At 33.2% G+C, this 27,428-nt stretch overlaps 1 protein-coding gene across 1 annotated transcript in view; it reads right to left on the minus strand.

Annotated features, from left to right (window-relative positions):
• The window catches only part of LOC140044981 (flotillin-2-like), a 124,875-nt gene that overhangs the window by 31,763 nt on the left and 65,684 nt on the right, over nt 1-27,428 (minus strand). The window contains exons 4-5 of the mRNA XM_072089702.1: nt 16,801-17,033; nt 11,910-12,029 (exon numbers count right to left, since the gene is read on the minus strand). Of these exons, the coding sequence (XP_071945803.1) occupies nt 11,910-12,029; nt 16,801-17,033 (353 nt within the window). The remainder of the gene's footprint in view (nt 1-11,909; nt 12,030-16,800; nt 17,034-27,428) is intronic.

Raw genomic sequence — 27,428 nt, forward strand, 5'->3', positions numbered from 1 at the left:
ATTTGAATAAATGGCGGGTCCCGTAATTTCACCTATTCTACACTGTATGTAACATGTATACAGATTATACTGTTTGCATGTATATACTATATGACACAAAATTGACAGAATTCAGCACTAACAACATATCATATTCTTCAGATCAGGTCATAATGCCATAATTTTTTCTGTGTGCAATATTCTAACGTATGACGTGCACGTGGCGTTTGTCGTGCGGATAACTAACTCGTCAAAGTGACGAGTTACATGTCTAGTTAGTTATCCGCACTTGGCGGATAACTCCTTGTTATTGTATGGGATCAATATTTTTTTCTGTATTATTCTTCTTTCTTTCTCGCTATTTTTGTGTAGAGCGTTTCTCTAAAATGTGTAAACATAACATTTCATAACTTTGACAACATGTGGGCATTTACGTGAACTTGTGCACCTCCTATTTTTTAATGACGTCAGAGTTGTGCAACGTGACTTACGTGCGATTTTATGAATTTCGCGTATTTAACATAGATCGAAAACCATAAAAGATTTTAAACTGAAACTTTGCAAAAGTTTAATTTGTGTCATGCGCTAACTTCCTGTTAAAAAAAAATTGCGTGTTTTACACAAAGTTACGTGTGCACGCGCATTTAAAATTTTAAAATGCGCAAAATTAATTTCTATTCAATTTTCTACGAGTTTCATGTCATTTTAAGCATGTCAAAAATTCCCACGCGTGCGCAAATTTTTACGTGTGTGGTGCGCACGTAGCATTAAAAACATATTTTTTTCGCGTGATTTATATTTGTCCAGCCTTTTCTAGTAATTTTACCAACTTTTAAACAATTTCGACTTAAAGTTACGTCATACGAGCACGTCGAATTGGACAATTTGCGCGCGTTTTTGATGAAAAAGTTAAAAAATTTGTCAAAATTATGCCTTTTTTTAAACAGTCATAATTTCTAAACTACACGATCAACTTTTTGTGGATGACAAATTCTGGAAGTTGATGAGTTGTAGATATCGGATCATGTATTTTTATGGCTAACCGGACATTGTGACGTCATCGTATGGCCACGTGAATATAAAATTTAGGATTTTTGTATCTTTCGTCATAGCTCATCACATTTAGTAGAACGCATCGCCACTTATCAGTTTTCCATTTTCACGCCGATTTTGATATTGTCTAGGTAAATCAACTATCTTTCGCACAAGTTAAAAATATTTAAATTTTTATGAGGTCATCATGCCTAAAAATTTTAATTACGTGGGTCATTAATTTCATCTTTACAGTAAATTTTTATCTGTTGTAGCTCGTAAGAATAAAATGTGATAATCACGATTAAAACATTTTCTGGAAGCTATTGGATTGTAGATACGAAATCCTGTGAACATTTTGCCAATCGCATGTTGTGACGTCATCATATGGCCAGTTAAATAAAAAATGTCGTATTTTCATATTTTGCGTCATCATTCATTACATTTAAAAGAACGCGCATCAATATTTCACGTATTCGAATTTCTTCTACACGTTAATATGTTGTTACTGAGATAATTTCCTCCCGAAATTGCTATCTTAGTGTTTCATTTTGATACCGTAACCATGTTAAAAATTTGAATAAATTGCGGGTTCCGTAATTTCACCTATTCTACACTGTATGTAATATGTATACAGATTATACTGTTTGCATGTATATACTATATGACACAAAATAAACTGAATTCAGCACTAAAAACGTATGATATTCTTCAGTTCAGGTCATAATGCCATAATCTTTATCTGTGTGCAATATTCCAACGTATGACGTGCACGTGGCGTTTGTCGTGCGGATAACTAACTCGTCAAAGTGACGAGTTTCATGTCTAGTTCTTCTTTCTTTCTGTATGATTTTTGTGTAACGCTTTTCTCCAAAACTCGCAAACATAACATTTTGGTAACTCTCTTAACATATTGACATTTACGTAACGTCGTCAAGCGAAGCTTTTCATGACGTTTACAATTGCGCAACGTGACTTACGCGCGATTTAACGATTTTGTCATATTTAACATAGCTCGACAACCAAATAACATTTCAACTTGAAACTTTGCAAAAGTTTAATTTATATCATGCGCTAACTTTCTGTTGAAAAAAAATTGCGTGTTATACACAAAGTTACGCGCGCACGCGCATTTAAAATTTCAAAATGCGCAAAATTAATTTATAATCAACTTTCTACGCGTTTCATGTCGTTTTAAGCATGTCAAAAATTCCCACGCGTGCGCACATTTTTACGTGTGCGGTGCGCACGTAGAATTGAAAACGTAATTTTTTCGCGTGATTTATGTTTTTCCAGCCTTTTCTAGTAATTTTACCAAATTTTAAACAATTTTGACTTAAAGATACGTCATACGAGCACGTCGAATTGGCCAATTTGCGCGCGTTTTTTATGAAAAGGTTAAAAAATTCGTTTAAAATATGACTTTTTTTAAACAGTCGTAATTTCTAAACTAGACGGTCAAATTTTTGTGGATGACATTTTCTAGAAGTAGATGAGTTGTAGATATCGGATCAGGTATTAATATGGCTAACCGGACATTGTGACGTCATCGTATGGCCACGCGAATATAAAATTTAGGATTTTTGTATCTTTCGTCATAGCTCATCACATTGAATAGAGCGAATCTCCACTTATCCGTTTTCCATTTTCACCCCGATTTTGATATTGTCTAGGTCAATCAACTATCTTTTGCATGAGTTAAAAATATTTTAATTTTTTTGACGTCATCATGCCTAAAAATTTAAATCACGTGTGGCATCAATTTCATCTTTACAGTAAATTTTAATCTGTTATAGCTCGTAAGAATAAAATTTGATAATCACGATTAAAACTTTTTCTGGAAGCTATTGGATTGTAGATACGAAATTATGTAAAAATGTTGCCAATCGGATGTTGTGACGTCATCATATGGCCAGTTAAATAAAAAAGGTCGTATTTTCATCTTTTGCGTCATAATTCATTACATTTAAAAGAGCGCGCATCAATATTTCACGTATTCAAATTTCTTCTACACGCTAATACGTTGTTGCTGAGATAATTTCCTTTCGGAATTGCTACCTTCCCGTTTCATTTTAAAACCGTCAACATGTTAAAAATTGCAATAAATAGCGGGTCCCGTAAGTTCACATATTCTACACTGTATGTGATATGGATACAGATTATCCTGTGTATACTATAATTATATGAATTTATATATAGATAAAATTCAGCAATAACAACATATCATATTCTTCAGTTCAGGTCATAATGCCAACGTGAACACTTCCTTTTGTCCTCAACCTATCCCCTTAATGTTAATGTTGCACCACTTGCGCGGCGGATAACCAAACTCGTCAAAGTGACGAGTTACATGTCTAGTCATCTTTTTATTTTTCTTCTTTCTTTCTGTATGATTTTTGTGTAACGCTTTTCTCTAAAACTCGCAAACATAACATTTCGGTAACTATCTTAACATATTGACATTTACGTAACGTCGTCAAGCGAAGCTTTTCATGATGTTTGCAATTGCGCAACGTGACGTACGCGCGATTTAACGTTTTTCTCGTATTTAACATATGTTGAAAACCAAATAACATTTCAACTTGAAACTTCGCAAAAGTTTAATTTATATCATGCGCTAACTTTATGTTGAAAAAAAATTGCGTGTTTTACACAAAGTTACGCGCGCACGCGCATTTAAAATTTCAAAATGCGCAAAATTAATTTATAATCAACTTTCTACGCGTTTCTGGTCGTTTTAAGCATGTCAAAAATTCCCACGCGTGCGCACATTTTTACGTGTGCGGTACGCACGTAGCATTGAAAACGTATTTTTTTCGCGATTTATGTTTTTCCAGCCTTTTCTAGTAATTTTACCAAATTTTAAACAATTTCGACTTAAAGATACGTCATACGAGTACGTCGAATTGGACAATTTGTGCGCGTTTTTTATGAAAAGGTTAAAAAATTCGTTTAAAATATGCCTTTTTTTAAACAGTCTTAATTTCTAAACTAGACGGTCAATTTTTTGTGGATGACATATTCTGGAAGTAGATGAGTGGTAGATATCGGATCAGGTATTGATATGGCTAACCGGACATTGTGACGTCATCGTATGGCCACGCAAATATAAAATTTAGGATTTTTGTATCTTTCGTCATAGCTCATCACATTGAATAGAGCGCATCTCCACTTATTCGTTTTCCATTTTCACCCCGATTTTGATATTGTCTAGGTCAATCAACTATCTTTCGCATGAGTTAAAAATATTTTAATTTTTTTGACGTCATCATGCCTAAAAATTTAAATCACGTGTGGCATTAATTTCATCTTTACAGTAAATTTTAATCTGTTATAGCTCGTAAGAATAAAATGTGATAATCAAGATTAAAACTTTTTCTGGAAGCTATTGAATTTTAGATACGAAATTATGTAAAAATGTTGCCAATCGGATGTTGTGACGTCATCATATGGCCAGTTATATAAAAAAGGTCGTATTTTCATCTTTTGCGTCATAATTCATTACATTTAAACGAGCGCGCATCAATATTTCACGTATTCAAATTTCTTCTACATGCTAATACGTTGTTGCTGAGATAATTTCCTTTCGGAATTGCTAACTTCGCGTTTCATTTTAAAACCGTCAACACGTTAAAAATTGCAATAAATAGCGGGTCCCGTAATTTCACCTATTCTATGTATGTCACTGTATGTGATATGGATACAGATTATACTATGTATACTATATATGAATTTAAATAATAAAATTCAGCAACATATCATATTCTTCAGTTCAGGTCATAATGCCAACGTGAACACTTCCTTTTGTCCTCAACCTATCCCCTTAATGTTAATGTTGCACCACTTGCGCGGCGGATAACCAAACTCGTCAAAGTGACGAGTTACATGTCTAGTTTCTCTTCTTTCTTTCTGTATGATTTTTGTGGAACGCTTTTCTCTAAAACTTGTAAACATAACATTTTGTAACTTTTTCAACATATTGTCATGCACATGAAGATGTGCAGCGAAGCTTTTCATGATGTTTACAATTGCGCAACGTGACGTACGCGCGATTTAACGATTTTGTCGTATTTAACATAGCTCGACAACCAAATAACATTTCAACTTGAAACTTTCCCAAAGTTTAATTTATATCATGCGCTAACTTTCTGTTGAAAAAAAATTGCGTGTTTTACATAAAGTTACGCGCGCACGCGCATTTAAAATTTCAAAATGCGCAAAATTAATTTATAATCAACTTTCTACGCGTTTCATGTCGTTTTAAGCATGTCAAAAATTCCCACGCGTGCGCACATTTTTACGTGTGCGGTGCGCACGTAGCATTGAAAACGTATTTTTTTCGCGTGATTTATGTTTTTCCAGCCTTTTCTAGTAATTTTACCAAATTTTAAACAATTTCGACTTAAAGATACGTCATACGAGCACGTCGAATTGGACAATTTGCGCGCGTTTTTTATGAAAAGGTTAAAAAATTCGTTTAAAATATGACTTTTTTTAAACAGTCGTAATTTCTAAACTAGACGGTCAAATTTTTGTGGATGACATATTCTAGAAGTAGATGAGTTGTAGATATCGGATCAGGTATTAATATGGCTAACCGGACATTGTGACGTCGTCGTATGGCCACGCGAATATAAAATTTAGCATTTTTGTATCTTTCGTCATAGCTCATCACATTGAATAGAGCGCATCTGCACTTATCCGTTTTCCATTTTCTCCCCAATTTTGATATTGTCTAGGTCAATCAACTATCTTTCGCATGAGTTAAAAATATTTTAATTTTTTTGACGTCATCATGCCTAAAAATTTAAATCACGTGTGGCATCAATTTCATCTTTACAGTAAATTTTAATCTGTTATAGCTCGTAAGAATAAAATTTGATAATCACGATTAAAACTTTTTCCTGAAGCTATTGGATTGTAGATACGAAATTATGTAAAAATGTTGCCAATTGGATGTTGTGACGTCATCATATGGCCAGTTAAATAAAAAAGGTCGTATTTTCATCTTTTGCGTCATAATTCATTACATTTAAAAGAGCGCGCATCAATATTTCACGTATTCAAATTTCTTCTACACGCTAATACGTTGTTGCTGAGATAATTTCCTTTCGGAATTGCTACCTTCCCGTTTCATTTTAAAACTGTCAACATGTTAAAAATTGCAATAAATAGCGGGTCCCGTAATTTCACCTATTCTACACTGTATGTGATATGGATACAGATTATACTGTGTATACTATATATGAATTTATATATAGATAAAATTCAGCAATAACAACATATCATATTCTTCAGTTCAGGTCATAATGCCAACGTGAACACTTCCTTTTGTCCTCAACCTATCCCCTTAATGTTAATGTTGCACCACTTGCGCGGCGGATAACCAAACTCGTCAAAGTGACGAGTTACATGTCTAGTTCTGTATTATTCTTCTTTCTTTCTCGCTATTTTTGTGTAGAGCGTTTCTCTAAAATGTGTAAACATAACATTTCATAACTTTGACAACATGTGGGCATTTACGTGAACTTGTGCACCTCCTATTTTTTAATGACGTCAGAGTTGTGCAACGTGACTTACGTGCGATTTTATGAATTTCGCGTATTTAACATAGATCGAAAACCATAAAAGATTTTAAACTGAAACTTTGCAAAAGTTTAATTTGTGTCATGCGCTAACTTCCTGTGAAAAAAAAATTGCGTGTTTTACACAAAGTTACGCGTGCACGCGCATTTAAAATTTTAAAATGCGCAAAATTAATTTCTAATCAATTTTCTACGAGTTTCATGTCATTTTAAGCATTTCAAAAATTCCAACGCGTGCGCAAATTTTTACGTGTGTGGTGCGCACGTAGCATTAAAAACATATTTTTTTTGCGTGATTTATATTTTTCCAGCCTTTTCTAGTAATTTTACCAACTTTTAAACAATTTTGACATAAAGTTACGTCATACGAGCACGTCGAATTGGACAATTTGCGCGCGTTTTTGATGAAAAAGTTCAAAAATTTGTCAAAATTATGCCTTTTTTTAAACAGTCATAATTTCTAAACTACACGATCAACTTTTTGTGGATGACAAATTCTGGAAGTTGATGAGTTGTAGATATCGGATCATGTATTTTTATGGCTAACCGGACATTGTGACGTCATCGTATGGCCACGTGAATATAAAATTTAGGATTTTTGTATCTTTCGTCATAGCTCATCACATTTAGTAGAACGCATCGCCACTTATCAGTTTTCCATTTTCACCCCGATTTTGATATTGTCTAGGTAAATCAACTATCTTTCGCACAAGTTAAAAATATTTAAATTTTTATGAGGTCATCATGCCTAAAAATTTTAATTACGTGGGTCATTAATTTCATCTTTACAGTAAATTTTTATCTGTTGTAGCTCGTAAGAATAAAATGTGATAATCACGATTAAAACATTTTCTGGAAGCTATTGGATTGTAGATACGAAATCCTGTGAACATTTTGCCAATCGCATGTTGTGACGTCATCATATGGCCAGTTAAATAAAAAATGTCGTATTTTCATATTTTGCGTCATCATTCATTACATTCAAAAGAACGCGCATCAATATTTCACGTATTCGAATTTCTTCTACACGTTAATATGTTTTTACTGAGATAATTTCCTCCCGAAATTGCTATCTTAGTGTTTCATTTTGATACCGTAACCATGTTAAAAATTTGAATAAATTGCGGGTTCCATAATTTCACCTATTCTACACTGTATGTAATATGTATACAGATTATACTGTTTGCATGTATATACTATATGACACAAAATAGACTGAATTCAGCACTAAAAACGTATGATATTCTTCAGTTCAGGTCATAATGCCATAATCTTTATCCGTGTGCAATATTCCAACGTATGACGTGCACGTGGCGTTTGTCGTGCGGATAACTAACTCGTCAAAGTGACGAGTTTCATGTCTAGTATTATTCTTCTGTCTTTCTCCCTCACTTTTTGTGCAGAGCGTATCTCTAAAATGGGTAAACATAACATTTCATAACTTTGTCAACATATGGGCATTTACGTGAAGTTGTGCACCTCCTATTTTTGAATGACGTCAGAGTTGCGCAACGTGACTTACGCGCGATTTTATGATTTTTTATGATTGCTCATAGACTAAAAACCAAGCATAATTTAGTTTTGACACTTTGTGAAAATTTAAGTCATATCAAGTGCAAACTTTTTATTGATTAAAAATGGCATGTTTTACAAGAAGTTACGCGCGCACGCGCATTTAAAGTTTCAAAATGCGTAAAATTAATTTGTAATCAACTTTTTACACGACTCATGACATTTCGCGCATGTCAAAAATTCCCACGTGCACGCATTTTTTTACGCGCGCGGTGGCCACGTACCATGAAAAACATCTTTTTTTCTCATGAATTATGTTTTTCCAGCCTTCTAGAGTAATTTTACCATTTTAAAACCATTTGTGACTTTAAATTACGTCATACGAGCACGTCGAATTGGAAAATTTACGCGCGTTTTTGATCAAAAAGCTAAAAAAATCGTCAAAATTATGCCTTTTTTTAAACAGTCGTAGTTTCTAAACTAAACGGTGAAAGTTATTTTTATTACATATTCTGGAAGTTGATGAGTTGTAGATATCAAATCATACATTAATATGGCTAACAGGACATTTTGACGTCATCGTATGGCCACACGAATATAAAATATAGGATTTTTGTCTCTTTCGTTATTGCTCATCACATTCAATGGAGCGCATCACGCTTATCCGTATTCCATTTTCTCCGAGATTTTAATATTGTCTAGGTCAATCAACTACCTTTTGCATGAGTTAAAAATATTTTAATATTTGTAACGTCATCATGCCTAAAAATGTTAATTACTTGGGTCATTAATTTCATCTTTACAGTAAATTTTAATCTGTTATCGCTCGTAAGAACAAAATGGGATAATCACGATTAAAATGTTTTCTGGAAGCTATTGGATTGTAGATACGAAATCATGTAAACATTTTGCCAATCGGATGTTGTGACGTCATCATATGGCCAGTTAAATAAAAAAAGTCGTATTTTCACCTTTTGCGTCATAGTTCATTACATTTAAAAGAACGCGCATCAATATTTCACGTGTTGAAATTTCTTCCACACGTTAATATGTTGTTGCTGAGATAATTTCCTTCCGAAATTGCTACATTCGCGTTTCATTTTGAAACCGTCAATATGTTAAAAATTTGAATAAATAGCGGGTCCCGTAATTTCACCTATTCTACACTGTATGTGATATGTATACAGATTATACTGTGTATACTATATGACACAAAATAACAGAATTCAGCAATAAAAACATATCATATTCTTCAGTTCAGGTCACAATGCCATAATCTTTTTCCGTGAGCAATATTCCAACGTATGACGTGCACGTGGCGTTTGTCGTGCGGATAACTAACTCGTCAAAGTGACGAGTTTCATGTCTAGTTCTTCTTTCCATCCTTCCTTTTTGTGGATCGCGTTTCTCTAAAATGTGTAAACATAACATTTCATAACTTTGACAACATATGGGCATTTACGTGAAGTTGTGCACCTCCTATTTTTGAATGACGTCATAGTTGCGCAACGTGACTTACACGCAATTTTATGAATTTCAATGATTGATCATAGATTAAAAACCAAAAGTCATTTAGTATTGACACTTTGACAAAATTTAAGTCATATCAGGGGCAAACTTTCTACGGATTAAAAATGGCATGTTTCACAAGAAGTTACGCGCGCACGCGCATTTAAAATTTCAAAATGCGCAAAATTAATTTCTAATCAACTTTTTATGCGTTTCTTGTCATTTTGAGCATGTCAAAAATTCCCACGGGCGCGCAATTTTTTACGCACGCGGTGCACACAAAAACATTTTTTTCTCTTGAATTATATTTTTCAAGCCTTTCCTAGTAATTTTGAAAACAATTTAGACCTTTTCCAATTTAAATAACGCCATACGAACACGTTGAATTAAACATTTCATGCGCGTTTTTTATAAAAAAGCTTAAAAAATCGTCAAAATTTTGTCTTTTTTTAAACAGTCATAGTTTCTAAAGTAAACCGTGAACCGTTTATTTTTATTACAAAATCTAGAAGTTGATGAGTTGTAGATATCGGATCATGCATCGATAAGGCCAAAAAAACATTGTGACGTCACGAATGTAAAATATAGGATTTTTGTCTCTTTCGTTATTGCTCATCACATTCAATGGAGCGCATCACGCTTATCTGTATTCCTTTTTCTCCTACATTTATATATTGTGTAGGTCAATCAACTTTCTTTAGCATGAGATAAAAATATTTTAATTTTTATGACGTCATCATGCCTAAAAATTTTAATTACGTGGGTCATTAATTTCATCTTTACAGTAAATTTTATTCTGTAATAGCTCGTAAGAATAAAATGTGATAATCACGATTAAAACGTTTTCTGGAAGCTATTGGATTGTAGATACGAATTCATGTAAACATTTTGCCAATCGGATGTTGTGACGTCATCATATGGCCAGTTGAATAAAAAAAGTTGTATTTTCATATTTTCCGTAATAGTTCATCACATTTAAAAGGGTGCGCATCTATATTTTACGTATTCAAATTTCTTCTACACGTTAATATGTTGTTCCTAAGATAACTTCCTTCTGAAATTGCTACTGTATCTAAGTGTTTCATTTTGAATACGTCACCATGTTAAAAATTGGAATAAATGGCGGGTCCCGTAATTTCACCTATTCTACACTGTATGTAATATGTATACAGATTATACTGTTTGCATGTATATACTATATGACACAAAATTGAAAGAATTCAGCACTAACAGCATATCATATTCTTCAGTTCTTGTCATAATGCCATAATCTTTATCTGTGTGCAATATTCCAACGTATGACGTGCACGTGGCGTTTGTCGTGGTGCGGATAACTAACTCGTCAAACTGACGAGTTTCATGTCTAGTGTTTTTTTGCTTCCTTATATCAATACAAATCAATTTTTTGCTGTTGGCCGAAAAAAAATTGGGATGCTTGGTCAGGGGCCAAAAGGTCAATATGGTCAAAGTTAAGACTTAACGTAAACTTGGTAACTACTGGGTGTATTGGAATATTTTTTTTTTTAAACTACTCAGAAGACCCATATTTCTATGTCTTTGACATATAGCCGGCACAAACATTTTTGGCTTAGAGCACACTTTTCATATCTCAGAAATTGTTGGGCGGATATGGTCGTAGTTGGTATTACAATACTCAGAATATACATATTTCTATTCACTCTAATGGACAAATTTTTCCAAAAATGACTGCACCTGTAACTTCACAGCAATTTACGGCAACGGCTGGTGCATTCGGCGAAATCCTTAATCTCGCGATTGTTCTGAAATCATGTGTTGTCCTTTAACTTCGATTTGTAATAACTTTACAACCAGTAATTGTTTTGCATAATTAAAGGTAAATATCTCTAGTTTCATAATCATGTAAATCCAACTTGTACCTCCTTTTGCTTGGCAAGCATGCTTTCTATTTCTTTGATATTCAAATAATGTCTTTTCGAGATTACTTTTGCAAACCACAGAGGAAGGCTTCTTTTCGAGATGGGATTTTTTTTTAGATGGGCTTTTTTTTTTTAAACCTTGAAAAGAAGCCCAGAGGTTTTACGATAATATAAACCACTATATTATTAATTAAAACAGGATAGAATTAATTTAGCATTGTAAATGTACATAAAAATGACAGTTTTACGGTAATAAACCACAATATTAGTTTCTAAAACAGGTATTGTACAATGTACATAAAAATAACAATTTAATACTCTGTATATCAAGTGCAGCTTAAAACTTCTATTTCAAAACAAAGTAGTTGTTATTTACAATAATGGTTTAACATACCTTGGCATTGACTTCTTTTTCATAACCTGCCTTCAACATTTGAAATTGTCGATTAGAGTCGGCAACCTTTGTATCAGCATCATACTTTTCATCCAACATGGACTTTTCACATTCTGCTTCCTAAAGCATAAATTTAAAATTTAATTTAAAATATTGTAACTGATCTGAACTGTGTCAAATGTATAATAATAATATTTTAAGCTTGTGGAAAGTGAAGTAATTCACAAAACGTTTTCATAATTTTAAATAAGCAAAATTATTCTTTCCATTACAAAAGAAACTAGAAATCCACTCCCAGAGTGCATACCTCCGTCTACTGTAAAGTCTCCTACATAATAGCAGCGATAATTCCTGTTCCAATCACCACTGCCAGCGATTCTACATACAATACAAAAGTGCTACGATTTTGACGTAGTATTACGTCTTGGCAAGTAGCGACACGCAATTTTTGACGTATAAATACGCCGTGGCAGTGAACGTGCAATCGGGTGCGAAAATGGGTAGGTGTTTTCAAAAGTTATTTTTAGCGTGCGGATTTCGGCTCGCCGGCTTTTGTACCTCATTTTTAACTCGCGTTTTCTATTAAAATATTTAATAAACATAGATTATAAATATATAAAAATAATCCCTTAAACAAGATCTTTCCAGGCATATAATTTTTATTCTCATGGGTACATAAGAAATAGTATATTTTTAACTTCAAAGACACGTCACTTTTTGAAATTTCACGAACGTGTTAAAATCCCGGTAACGAAAATCAGGTTCATTGGGATACCTAATAATATAAATGTAAAAGAAATAAAATATAAAAAAAATACATGCATTATTTATTTAATAAACATTTTTTCGAATTTTTATGGTTTTTTAAATTTGGCTAAAGGATTTTCAATTTGGCTAATGTTTTTCAAAACCTTTCGCCATTTTGGCGAACGAAAATTTGACCTTAGCGCGAGCGTAGACAATGTCTAGTAAAAACAGCTCCGGGCTACCTAAAGTATCTTCCTTTAAGCCCGGATGGCTAGTAGGTCGTGGGAACTTGAAATTGGGACGAAATGACCTCATAAAAATAATTCCAGCATAAAAGACATGCCTTGGCAACATCAGCAAAAAAACGACTTGCGCGCTGCTGTGGCCATAACAAGTGATGAAGTAGCCGGAGCCTCTCATATTCAAGCAAATTTCCCGTATTATGATTGGCCATTTATGTTTTTGTCACCCAGGTTATTGTGAAGTAGGCGGAGCATCATTATCAGGTTAAACATGTCACAAAAATATGACCATAAATAACGAAATGTGATTGGCCAAATGTAGTAGAATTTTGTCAATGTTAAAAATAACTTGTCTAGCCTTGTCAGGCCTGGTTGTCAGAGATCAAAGCAGGGATATTTTGTAGGGCCGGGTGGCTGGCTCTATCCCTGTAGACCATGGAGGCCGCCATTACGTGTACAGCCCCATTAGAGAATGTGTTCATTTTTACCCGAAGTTTTGAAAAACTTCAGGTAAATGTCACTTAACCCTCTTAGTGCAGCACGTTGTCAGAATTTACTCGCCTGAGCAACTTGCTTGTAGTGGGCATGCTCAGACTAACGATGGTGATAGGATGGTTTGATTGGGCCTAGGCTAAAATTATACGATGGCGGTTTATTTGAATAAAATAACTCGTATCTAACTCTCCTATTATTACTTTTGTTCAAGTAAATGTACATTTATAGGTATGTATTATAAATATTTGTTTCTTGGGGTTTTCTAAATATCATTTACTGAATTCTGCTAGTTTTTGCCTCACCATTGACCTTGCATACTGAAGAATGTACCTTGTCCTAATCAATCAATTTCAAGAGAGCTAATAAAATCACAGGGGTATAATAGGATTCAGGTAATTAATCACCTGCTTAGTTGATTTATCTGATAAGGATTTTGACCAAAAAGTTCTAATGGGGATGTACACCTAATGCATATTTTATAATATGGGTAGGCCTAGATAGAATTAAAAGACAAAAAGCTTGGTATTTTTCAATTTGTTTAAAATAAAACCAAAAATAAATCATTTAGTGATAAAAGGCCTCTGTAAGCTTCAATAATAAGACAAAGGTATGCAGTCTCAAGACACAAGAGTTTGTATTGTTTTAATTTGGCATCATGATGGCATCATGATGGCTGCTGAGCTGCTAGGCCTAGGGTACTACCATTTTGGTAGCAGTAGGCAAGGTGCTCCAATGCAATCTTGGTACTGTAGGTCTATCCTAGCTACCCTACCATCTAATATGGGCCAGGTTAAGGCTAGGCGGGTGTCACGAAAGCTCAGACCACGAAAGCTCAGACCCCCTAAGACCTAAGATCACGAAAGCTAAGACCCAACACCTAAGATTACAAATATTTATCTTTCGCACCTGCCTTGTATTTTAACTCCCAACATTTATTCTGAATACCACACCTTAGAATTGGCACTTTCATGAAAAAGAATCACATAAAAAGTAACAAATACATTTTTAAATTGATGATTTTACAGACGTTTTTCTCGCACACAAAATGACTAGCCTACACAGTACAGTAGGCCTACCCCATGCCATGGGCCATGGGCCATGTTCAATGTTTTTGTTTCTATGGAACGTCAAAAGAGCAAAAATTATATAGAGGGCTGAAAACTCTGTGGAGTCCATCTACAGTGTGGATGGAACAATGTAAAATTAAAATTGTAATGATAATAGTATAATCATGCAAGTACGAAGAAATAAATACTGGCAAATAAATTTTAACTTAAAAGTTTTTTTGTTTCGTTTTCTTTCTGTTTTTATACTTGTACTATTATTGTTGCTCTTTTGGCGCTCCATAGAAACAAAAACATTGAGCGGGGAGCTCGAGGAGTTACATTACAGTATACAAAGAAACACGCCTGTAAAATCATCAATTTAAAGGATTTATTTATTTGTTATGTGTTTCTCCTTCTGAAAGTACTTATAAGTCCTAATTTTAAAGTGTGGTGTTCAGGATAAAGTTAGTCAACAAATTTGGAGTCAAAATACAAGAAAGGCAGGTGCGTAAGAAAAACATCCACTGAAGCAACACAATGGAGTAAATATATACCAACAAACAACCCGTCAAGTTTGTTTGTTGTAAAGAAAAAATATACATTTACTCAACGGGCGAAAATAATGTGAGTTTATCTATGTTTTGCGGTAGTATTAAATTATATTTATGGTAATAAATGAAACCTACTGTGTTTAAAATTATGTATGGATAAACAAGTATTGTTTTTAAGCTGTAGTATATCTTAGTATTTGTAATCTTAGGTGTTGGGTCTTAGCTTTCGTGATCTTAGGTCTTAGGGGGTCTGAGCTTTCGTGGTCTGAGGTTTCGTGACACCCAAGGCTAGGCCTAGGCTAAGATAGACAGAATCTGATTAGGCCCAGGCCCTAGTTGTTTCGGCTAGATTGAAGCCCAACAACAAAAAGACCTCAATAAATCGATTCTGTGAATATGGTAATCATGAAATATTAAGCTATGCGACGCAAAGTTAATTTTTATATTATACAATAAAGAAATACAATTTTGTGTAATTTTTCATGCAATAATAATAATACAGTATGTATGTAAATGTGTAGCACTAGCAATTCTCGAGCGTTTAGATTAGTGCGCCCTCTATTGTACAAAATGCCTGTATTTATTTATATGGCGGCCCTGCTATCACAGTGCGATATGAGTGGGCTAGTAAAATAATGTATGTATGGGCTAGTGAAATCTACAGTGAACTAGCAACATGAAAAAGATAAATCGAGCCCTGCTATGAAAGTTTCGGTGTGATGTTGTTAAAAATTAAAAATGCGAAAAATCGATACGCGCGATTTTATGAATTTCTCCTATTTAACATAGAACGAAAACCATAAAACAATTTTAATTGAAACTTAGCGAAAGTGTTTATTTATATCATGCGCTAACTTTTTGTGGAAAAAAAATTACATGTTTAACAGAAAGTTACGCGCATACGCACGTTTAAAATTTTAAAATGTGAAAAATCAATTTCTAATCAACTTGCTTGCGTTTCATGTTATTTTGAGCATGTCAAAAATTCCCACGAGTGCGCATGTAGCGTTAAAAACATACTTTTTTTGTGTGATTTATGTTTTTCCAACCTTTCTAGTAATTTTATCAACTTTTGAACAATTTTGACTTAAAATTACGTCATACGAGCACGTCAAATTAGATAATCTGCAAGCGTTTATAATGAAAAAGTTTAAAAATTCGTCAAAAGTTATGCCTTTTTTGAACAATCATAGATTATAAACTACATGGTGAACTTTAATTTTTTTTACATATTCTGGAAGTTGATGAGTTGTAGATATCAAATCATGCATCAATATGGCTAACAGAACATTGTGCCGTCATCGTATGGCCACTCAAATATAAAATAGAGGATTTTTGTCTCTCTCGTCATAGCTCATCGCATTTAATAGAGCGCATCTTCACTTTCCGTATTCCATTTCCTCCCATTTTTTTATATTGTCTAGGTCAATCAATTATCTTCCGCATGATTTACCATTTTTAAAATTGTGATGACGTCATCATTTTCAAAAGTGTGAATAACTTGGGTCACTTTCATCAATACAGTAAATTTCAATATGGTATAGCTTCTCAATTTCCACATTTACAGTATGTGTATATTTTTATAGATTTATTTTAAGTATATTATTGTATTAAATATTTTGTTTTGTTGACACGAATGCACCAATTATCATTAAGTGCTGCCGATAAAAAGGTGTAAATTCAAATAAATATTACTATTAATTTTATTATATGACTACCATTATTATTATTTTTAGATTCTGTGACTCAATTAACATAATACATAATGTTTCAGTTTAGGTTAAATAATGACAAAAATGTCAAAACTTACTCTAATACCAGCATCCCGGTTAGCTTCAGCAACACCGATGTCTGCATCTCTTTTGACCACAGCAGTTTGTGCTTTACCAAGAGAATCCAGGTAGTCAACACGATCAAAGACATCCTTGATGGTAAAACTCAAGATCTCAATACCCATACGCCCAACATCTGGTGCAGCCACTTCACGAACTAACTGAGCAAACTGATCTCTATCTTGGTAGATGGCTTCTACACTCAGAGTGCCTAGAAAAACAATATAATATAAATTAATTTAATAAACAGCAAAATAATACAAATGATTACAAGACGTTTCACAAAATGTGTGAAGGAAAGGTCGGTGGTCTTGGACTAAATAATTCATGTATGGATTTAAATGCTGATTTAACAAAGAAATGAAACTAGAATACTGTAAAGCCAAAAATGTTCACGACGATTTTACATTTTCAACTATTTTGTGACCTTTTATTTTTCGTGATTTGAGTTTCTTGTGTAATTTGTTGAACCAAATTGGCAAATGTATTTCGCCTCCGCAATGAACGTCAAAACAACAATTGAATAGCTTCAATAAAATTACAGAATACGCGATTGTAAATTTTAAAGGGATGTAAAAAAATCAATGTTTTGGCTACACAGTGGGTGACGCACATGCTTAATACTGTAGGCTCTTAAATAGTGAAAACCCCCATAATTAATGTACTCTACCAATTTATTGTTGTTTCTACAACAACGAACGGACGGATGCGAAGCGACCGGATGGATCTCTGGAGAGCATGGTGATGGTATTTTTGCCGTTTACTACACCACAAGCTAGACCTACTGTACGCACGTAGAATAATTACTTTTATGGACATATTACAACTTATTATATGATTTAATGGACAACGGATTCATCAAGGAAGTACAATACATTTCATAAAAAATTACCTAAGAAATGTTGTAAGCTTTTTTTATTCCAATGCGAACATTTTTTTAAATGTTTCCAAGAAAACACAATTAGAAATTTATTTGTTTCATATTAAGCCTACTAGTTAGTTAGCAAGGGCCTAGGCCTGTTCGACTTTAATGTAAAACAACATCGTTAGGAATTTCGCGATTTTTATTTTCGCGATCGTTGTTCAATCGCGAAAATAAAGGGAGCGCAAAAATGTTGGGCTTTACAGTAATATACGCACATTTAGTCAGGTGGCATAACAACAAAAAATGAGGAAATCGATACACGGTGGACAAAAGCGCCAAATTTGGCATGGAGCTTCGTTGGGACCTACCAATTGATTTTTGCCTAGGAGCCACTCTGGCCGTAATTTATTTTTCAAGATGGCGGCCAAAATCCAAAATGGCCGCCAATAAATTGGAAAATCACATTTCATTTGTTGCAGAAGTCACATAGGCAAATGAACTATCAAAACATAAGTATTCATGGTCATTGAAACATATTTTAGACATGTTGCATGACATGGGTCATTCTTTGTTAAGATGATGGCAAAAATCCAACATGGCTGCCAGTAGCCTAAACTGGAATATCATTCTGGTTGCAGAAATCGCATATAGGTATCAAACGAAGTTGGAAAACATGGAGTAGGCCTAATCATGGTCATTGAAACATATTTTTGACATGGTACATAATATTAAAAGTCACGCGTTGCAAAGATGGTGGAAAAATTCAAAATGGCTGCCAGTAAACTAGGAAATCACATACAGTATCCGGTGGACGGCAGAAGTAATATGTAAATGAAGTAGCTGTAGTAAATGGTAGAGGTGGTATGTAAATTACAAGTAACTGTAAAAAAAATCTATAAAAAAAGTTGTAACCAGTTCAGTTTCTGAAACCACATAAAATGTGGTATTTTTGGGAAAATTAAGATTGAGGGCACAGCTGTTCACATAAGTAAAAGTACACTTTTTTACCTGTAACTAACTAAGTTTTTGTCAGAATATTTTTTAAATGGTCTTATTTGATAGATAATTACATTTTCTTTATATTAAAAAAAAACAAATTTTACATTAAATATCCATAGTTCAGATAAATTTACGTTAAGTGCCTAAAATCAGCAAATATAACACATTTCAAATACTATTGGATGTTAACAAATTACAAATTTAGTTATCATAAATAGGATTCTTTTACATTTTCATAGAAACTGTTTTATTATAAAACATATAAATATATATTTTTCTAACAATTTCTCATAAAAAAACTTTTACGACCACTAGTTTTCGAGATATAGAAATGTGTACTAACAGTACAGGGTCATTTTCTTGGAAAAGTTTGTATTAGATTGAATAGAAACATCCATCTTCTGATTAATTTGAGACCTATTTAAAATTTGTCCAACTGTTAGTTACCATGTAGGTCAAAGGTCAATAATACCAAAAATCATACTTCCGGCCATTTTTTGACAAATGTTTCCATTAGGACGAATATTAATATGCATCTTCCAAATAATTTGACACTAAAATTATTTAATTTAATGTAAGCGTTGCGGAGATATGGTTATTTTGTTTTCAATTGAGGTCAAAGGTCAAGGAAAAACTTTAGAAATTTGATAACATGGGTTTTTATAACTAGCATGGTTAAAAAAATCACTTGCACTTTTCTTCTGATTTGCAGACTAAAATAAATTAGGAATGGACTATTTGTGACTTTGTATACAATTATATGTATTTTAATTTCAATGGCTACCATTTTTATTTTTGGGCGCCATCTTGGAACTCACTTTATATAATATTTCCTGAATCGGTTTTACTGACCTCAGAAATTCTTGATTCAGTACATTATTTGTCTATTTGTAACTTTTACAGCCAGAGATATATGATATACCTATTTACTGGCAGCCATTTTGGATTTTGGCCGTCATCTTGGAAAATCGGAAGGTGATCGGGTGGCTCCTAGGCAAAAATCAATTAGTACGTCTAAAAGAAGCCTCATGCCAAATTTGGTGCTTTTGTCCACCGTGTAACGTTTTAGTCGCTAAGCCACCTGACTAATTATGATGTAACAAATGTTGTCTTGCTATATAATCAGACTTCAAATTTCTCTACGGCCAGTGCCGTCGGTGCCCTGGAGTTTTCACCACAATAAAAAAAACACCGAATGATGAAAATATAAGTAACTAGATTTGAACTCGTCAATTTGAAAAGTTCGGGTTATCTGCACATGCAACATGCACATACATTAAAATATGAACGCCAAAAAATATTATGCTATCTTATGACATGAATTAAATATGTTTACAGTGCTGAATTGTACCTATTTTGTGTCATAAAGCATACAGTGTAGCATAGATGACATACGAGACACATCTTTTAATCCAATTCATAAAATATTGGGTGGATAATTAAGTTACAATTTAATTTTAGGCTAGCAGCATGGCCTAGACGGATGTCACGAAACCTAAGACCACGAAAGCTAAGACCCCTAAGACCTAAGATCACGAGAGCTAAAACCCAAGACCTAAGATTACAAATTCTAAGATATACTACAGTTTAAAAACAATACTTGTTTATCCATACATAATTTTAGACATAATAGGCTTCATTTATTACCATAAATATAATTAAATACTACCGCAAAACATAGATAAACTCATACTATTTTCACCCGTTGAGTAAATGTATATTTTTTCTTTACAACAAACAAACTTGACAGGTGGTTTATTGGTATATATTTACTCCATTGTGTTGGTTCGAAGGATGTTTATCTTTCGCACCTGCCTGGTATTTTCACTCCAAATTTGTCAACTAATTTTATCCTGAATACCACACTTTCAAAGAAAGACTTATAAGTACTTTAAGAAGGAGAAACACATAAAAACAAATAAATAAATCCTTTAAATTGACGATTTTACAAACGTGTTTCTTTCTATACTGTAACTCCTCCCCATGCTCAATATTTTTGTTTCTATTGAGCGCCAAAAGAGCAACAATAATAGTACAAGTATAAAAACAAAAACGAAACAAAAAATTATCATGATTTTTAAATTAAAATTAATTTTCGAGTATTTATTCCTTCGTTATGATTTTCACTAAAAAATGCGTTAAAAATGGACTCCACAGAGTTTTCAGCCCTCTATATAATTTTCGCTTTTTTTACGTTCCATAAAAACAAAAATATTGAACATGGGGTAGGCCTAGGCTAGTCTTGCGAAATTCGCAAACAGTATGTGTGCAAGAAAAACATCAATTTAAAAATGTGTTTGTTACTTATTATGTGATTCTTTTTCATAAAAGTGCTAATTGTAAGGTGTGGTATTCAGAATAAATGTTGGAGTTAAATACAAGGCAGGTGCGAAAGAAAAATATTTGTAATCTTAGGTCTTGGGTCTTAGCTTTTGTGATCTTAGGTCTTAGGGGGTCTTAGCTTTCGTGGTCTTAGGTTTCGTGACACTCTGGCCTACCCTTTGCAAAAAAGCCGTATACGATCCGTATATGCTGAAAACGTATACGACGTATACGGATCGTATACGATTTCACTGTTTACATTATTTCCACTCTGTTGCTCCACCAAGAGTTGGCGTCGTATACGTTTAGCATACGTAACGTATACGTTGTTTATTCATGATAAGAATATCGTATACAGGACGTATACGAATCATATACGAACAAACTAGGCCATTTTATAAATTATAATAGCAGTAATGAGTAGAATAGAGCTAAATAAAACATTTAAATTGTCATTACAACAAATACGTACGTAGGCTCTGGCCTAGGGCTAGGCCTCTAGCTAGCACCAGCCATTAGAGTAGTAGTATTAATTATTAATAAGTAGTAGGAGCTAGAACATAAGATCATATTTATTTCTATATTTATTAGATAGCCTAGGCTACCGATAAAATTCGTTTTTCGCAAGTAAATAAAGTACGCTAAACAGGTATACTACTATACTACGGGTTTATTCAGTCAACGAATTATTTGTAATTTATATCTTATCTAACTAAAACATTGGAAAGTTTAATAATTTTGTATGGCTATTTATATCAGTTAAAAAAAAAAATTCAAAACATGTTTACGTGTCGTGTCAAGTCTGTTACGAACATCATTTGGAAGATTAGACAGGCCCACACCACATGTGCAGAGTGCTAGTCTGTCATCACTGGTTGTTGATAAGGAAGCCCCAGCAGGACAAACTAATATACACAATAAAACGTCTGGATACAGGTCAAATGTCACTGCTACAGATCATAACACCTTTCGTGTCAACTTTTTTTGCGCTGTGTTACGCACATCATATTACTTTATTATAATCAAATATCCTATCACATTGGAACACAATCAAGGTATGTTTTCAAATATTATTGTAATATAAGTATCTATGGACACTAATAACCTTTGATTTTTTACTTAATGGTAGAAATTTATGTTAAAATCGTAATTTACTTTGTGTTTTTTACAGTTCCCTGGGTGTAAACAAACATTTTTCAGCTGATACTTTGGGGTCAGCTGTTACGAACATCAATGTAAACATCTGCTTTTTGCAAAATAAAACACATCTTCGTTGTTTTAACAATAACAAATTTAATTTAAAATCATCATGTTGATTTTGTATTGTAAATAAATATAATTTTGTATGAAGTTGTATTTTACGTAGTTCCGACTGTCAATTGATGCATTGTTGACGTTCGTAACTTTGACACAATTACCCTCACTGAATAATCATGTCGCCTGTTACGAACATAAAATTAAATTCATACATGCTGTCCTTTGCCAATAACACGTATCCTAAAGTGTGTTGATCAACATAAAATACAACTAGACATGAAACTCGTCACTTTGACGAGTTAGTTATCCGCTCGACAAACGCCACGTGCACGTCATACGTTAGAATATTGCACACAGAAAAATATTAAGGCATTATGACCTGAACTGAAGAATATGATATGTTGTTATTTCTGAATTCTGTTATTTTGTGTCATATAGTATACACAGTACAATCTGTATACATATCACAAACAGTGTAAAATAGGTGAAATTACGGGACCCGTATTTTATTGTAATTTTTAACATCTTGACGGTTTCAAAATAAAATGCAAAATTAGAAATTTCTTAATTAAATTATCTCAGCAACAACATATTAACGTGTAGAAGAAATTTGAATACGTGAAATATTGATGCGCGCTCTTTTAAATGTAATGAAATATAATGCAAAAGATGAAAATACGACTTTTTTTATTTAACTGGCCATATGATGACGTCACAACATTCGATTGGCACAATTTACACATGATTTTGTATCTACAATACAATAGCTTCCTGAAAACGTTTTAATCGTGATTATCACATTTTATTCTTACGAGGTATAACAGATTAAAATTTACTGTAAATATGAAATTAATGACCAACGTAATTTAAATTTTTAGGCATGATGACGTTCAAAAAATTTAAAAAAATTTAATTCATGCAAAAGATAGTTGATTGGCCTAGAATATATTAAAATCGGGGTGAAAATGGACAACGAATAAGTGGAGATGCGCTCTATTAAATGTGATGAGCTATGACGAAAGAGACAAAAATCCTATATTTTATATTCGCGTGGCCATAAGATGACGTCACAATGTCCGGTTAGCCATATTAATGCATGATCCAATATCTACAACTCATCAACTTCCAGAATATGTAATTAAAAAAAAGTTCTCCATGTAGTTTAGAATCTATGACTGTTTAAAAATAGGCATAATTTTGACGAATTTTTGAACTTTTTCACAAAAAACGCGTGCAAATTATCTAATTCGAAATGCTCGTAGGACGTAATTTTAAGTCGAAATTGTTTAAAATTTGGTAACATTACTAGAAAAGGCTGAAAAAACATAAATCACGCGAAAAAAATATGTTTTTAACGCTACGTGTGTACCGCGTGCGTAAAAATTTTCGCGCGCGTGGGAATTTTTGACATGCTCAAAATGACATGAAACGCATAGAAAGTTGATTAGAAGTTGATTTTTCGCATTCTAAAATTTTAAACGCGCGTGCGCGCGAACTTTTTGTGAAACATGCTATTTTTAATCCATAGAAAGTTTGCGCTTGATATGACATAAATTTTCTCAAAGTGTCAAAACAAAATTATGTTTGGTTTTTAGTCTATGATGAATCATTGAAATTCATAAAATCGCGCGTAAGTCACGTTGCGCAACTCTGACGTCATTCAAAAATAGGAGGTGCACAAGTTCACGTAAATGTCGATATGTTGACAAAGTTACGATATGTTCTGTTTACACGTTTTAGAGAAACGCGACGAACAAAAATGACAGAAGGAAAGAAGTATAATACAGACTAGACATGAAACTTGTCACTTTGACGAGTTAGTTATCCGCACCACGACAAACGCCACGTGCACGTCATACGTTGGAATATTGCACACAGATAAAGATTATGGCATTATGACAAGAACTGAAGAATATGATATGCTGTTAGTGCTGAATTCTGTCAATTTTGTGTCATATAGTATATACATGCAAACAGTATAATCTGTATACATATTACATACAGTGTAGAATAGGTGAAATTACGGGACCCGCCATTTATTCAAATTTTTAACATGGCGACGGTATCAAAATGAAACACTTAGATAGCAATTTCAGAAGGAAATTATCTCAGGAACAACATATTAACGTGTAGAAGAAATTTGAATACGTAAAATATAGATGCGCACCCTTTTAAATGTGATGAACTATTACGCAAAATATGAAAATACGTCTTTTTTTATTCAACTGGCCATATGATGACGTCACAACATCCGATTGGCAAAATGTTTACATGAATTCGTATCTACAATCCAATAGCTTCCAGAAAACGTTTTAATCGTGATTATCACATTTTATTCTGATGAGCTATAACAGATTAAAATTTACTGTAAAGATAAATATAAGTGACCCACGTTTTTTACATTTTTAGACATGATGACGTCATAAAAATTAAAAAAAATTTTACTCTTGTGTAAGATAGTTGATTGACCTAGAAAATTTCAAAATCTGGGTTAAAATGGAATACGGATAAGTGGAGAGGCGCTCTATTAAATGAGATGCGCTATGACAGAAGATACAAAAATCCTATATTTTATATTCGTGTGGCCATACGATGACGTCACAATGTCCGGTTTGCCATATCAACAGGGAACATTTTCGCCAGTGTAGCGTAGCAAAAAGCTATACAAAACAACCTTATTGCTACACATTTTGAAAATTGTGTAGCAAAAAATACAATACAAAACTATGTTTCTCGACTTAAAAATCAGTTTGATTAGCAATATTGCTAAACAAAATTTTTAAATGAAAATTTTCCCTGATCAATGCATGATTCCTTATCTACAACTTATCATCTTCCTGGATATGTAATTTAAACAAAGTTTACCTCGTAGTTTAGAATCTATGATTGTTTAAAAAAAGGTATAATTTTGACAAATTTTTGAACTTTTTCCTCAAAAACGCACATAAATTATCCAATTCGACGTGCCCGTATGACGTAATTTGAAGTCGAAATTGTTTCAAAGTTGGTAAAATTGCTATAAAAGGCTTAAAAACATAAATCACGAGAGAAAAATTGTTTTCAACGCTACGTTCGCACCGCGCGCGTAAAAAAAAGCCCCGCCAAGTGCGGATAACCAAAAAGAAAAAAAATATGATGAAACAGGACGATTACAAGGAGTTATCCGCTACTAAGCGGATAACTAATTATAAGTCAATACATTTATTAAGTATTCTGCAATAAATGTATTACGTTTTGATAAGTGTTATTTTCCTATGTTTATAGAGGGGTCATTCCATGCCAACTCAACAAATTTTCTGAAAATGATGGCTGGGTACCCCCTCAGATTTTCTTGAAACTTTCATATAATATGCAACTATATGTCTCACGAACACACCAAAAATTTCAGTTGCCAACTCCAAGTCGTTATAAAGTTATGGCCATTTGAAAATATGTCGTCTGTAGAATTTTTGGTCTTAATAAATTACCTTTTTGTAAAGTTGCATTTTTAATTAGCCATATTTTAAAAACTATTAAAGCTAATAAGCTGAACATTGATACACTGACATAATTTTGATCATAGATTAAAAATATTTTTAAAAAATGGCTGTATCTCAATTAATTTTCGAGATTTTGGTCCCTAGAGATCCCAATTTATTTTGTCGCAAACAGTTTCGGCAATTTTTACCCCTTATTTAAATATGAAAATACATTTTTAAATTTATTTTTTGCTATACAATATTAATATATGGTGCTAAATGCAGGGCTCGAAATTCACGCTAGCAAACTAGCATTTAAAAAAAGTTCGACGTCGAACTTGCAGTTAGTTACCGACAGTAATTCGATAGTATTTAGACAATGCGTCGATACTAAATCGACAGTATTTTAAGGATCTTTAAACAATAGAAGCAAGCAAAAACTAATTGGATTTACTATAAATAAACAGTTGGCACGCGCTATCCTAATTAAGGCGGTTTATTCAAAAGCAGTGTTTTCTTTGAAGAATGACAATACGCCGTCACATCGGTGACTTCCTTTCGGGCTTCCTTTACCCACCTGATAAGATGATCCGCCCACACCATGTGCCGCATGTTGACCGACTATTAGCGTCCGATGTTTACAATTACAATCTTTGTGCGAGAAAATAAAACTTGGACCGTTCGACGAGCCTGTACAGAGCTGACGTCTTTTTTGTATCTATATATAAATTTACGTAAGGGCAAAATTTGGTAAATCGCACCTTACTTTTAGAATTTTTACTCGATGGTATATAAAGTTGGTTCGTACTTTCGGTACTGATTTTAACCACCTGATGTAACCCTGTTTACTAATTAAATTATGTTAGATAATTAGTTATTGACGATTAAAACGAATTTAGGTTCAACGATTAGCCCCAAATAGGGGTGTTTTCCGATCGTGGTATACACTGTCTAATGGATGTCCATCTTGAAAAATACCCGCCACAAAAATGCGAGGAGGCTTCGCATTTTCCTATCTCCTCCTACGATAATTGTTTTTAATAGCTGAAAACCCGTTGAACAGCTCGAGTACAGTATCATAATGTTGAAGACAGGCCGATTTTCTTAAAAAAATACTATTTTGATAGATTTAATATACGTTTATACAAATGTATTGATTTGCAATGAATGGAACATTCCAATCTCTGTGTCGTTCCACAAGTGTCTATTCCCTCAGGCGTCGTAAAGGAAATTACTCTATACTCATAACAGAAATTGGATCCATTTTTTTTTCAATCTGTGCTGCAGAGGTTGGATATAAATTTTTTTAGACGGATAATGGTTTCAGTCGCCGTATAGTATGTACAAATCTTTATTATTGCAGTTAAACCACCCATATCATCACCCTTCCCTCTCACTGGCATGAGTAGCGTTGTAAAGACATAGTAGTACGGGGCGCCGTATGGGACATTGCTAATTTTGTCGAAATATTACAATTTTGTCTACACATAATTAATTTTGTCAATACAAAATTCATTTTGTTCAACACAAAATTCATTTTGTGTTGACAAAATTTATTCTGTGTGGACAAAATTAATTTTGTCTTGACAAACTTCATTTTGTCTCGACAAAATTAATTCTGTGTGGACAAAATTAATTCTGTGTAGACAAAATTAATTCTGTGTGGACAAAATTAATTTTGTGGCGACAAAATGTATTCTGTGTA

Source organism: Antedon mediterranea, chromosome 3, assembly GCF_964355755.1.
Source record: "Antedon mediterranea chromosome 3, ecAntMedi1.1, whole genome shotgun sequence".
In the NCBI taxonomy this organism is placed as follows: Eukaryota; Metazoa; Echinodermata; class Crinoidea; order Comatulida; family Antedonidae; genus Antedon; species Antedon mediterranea.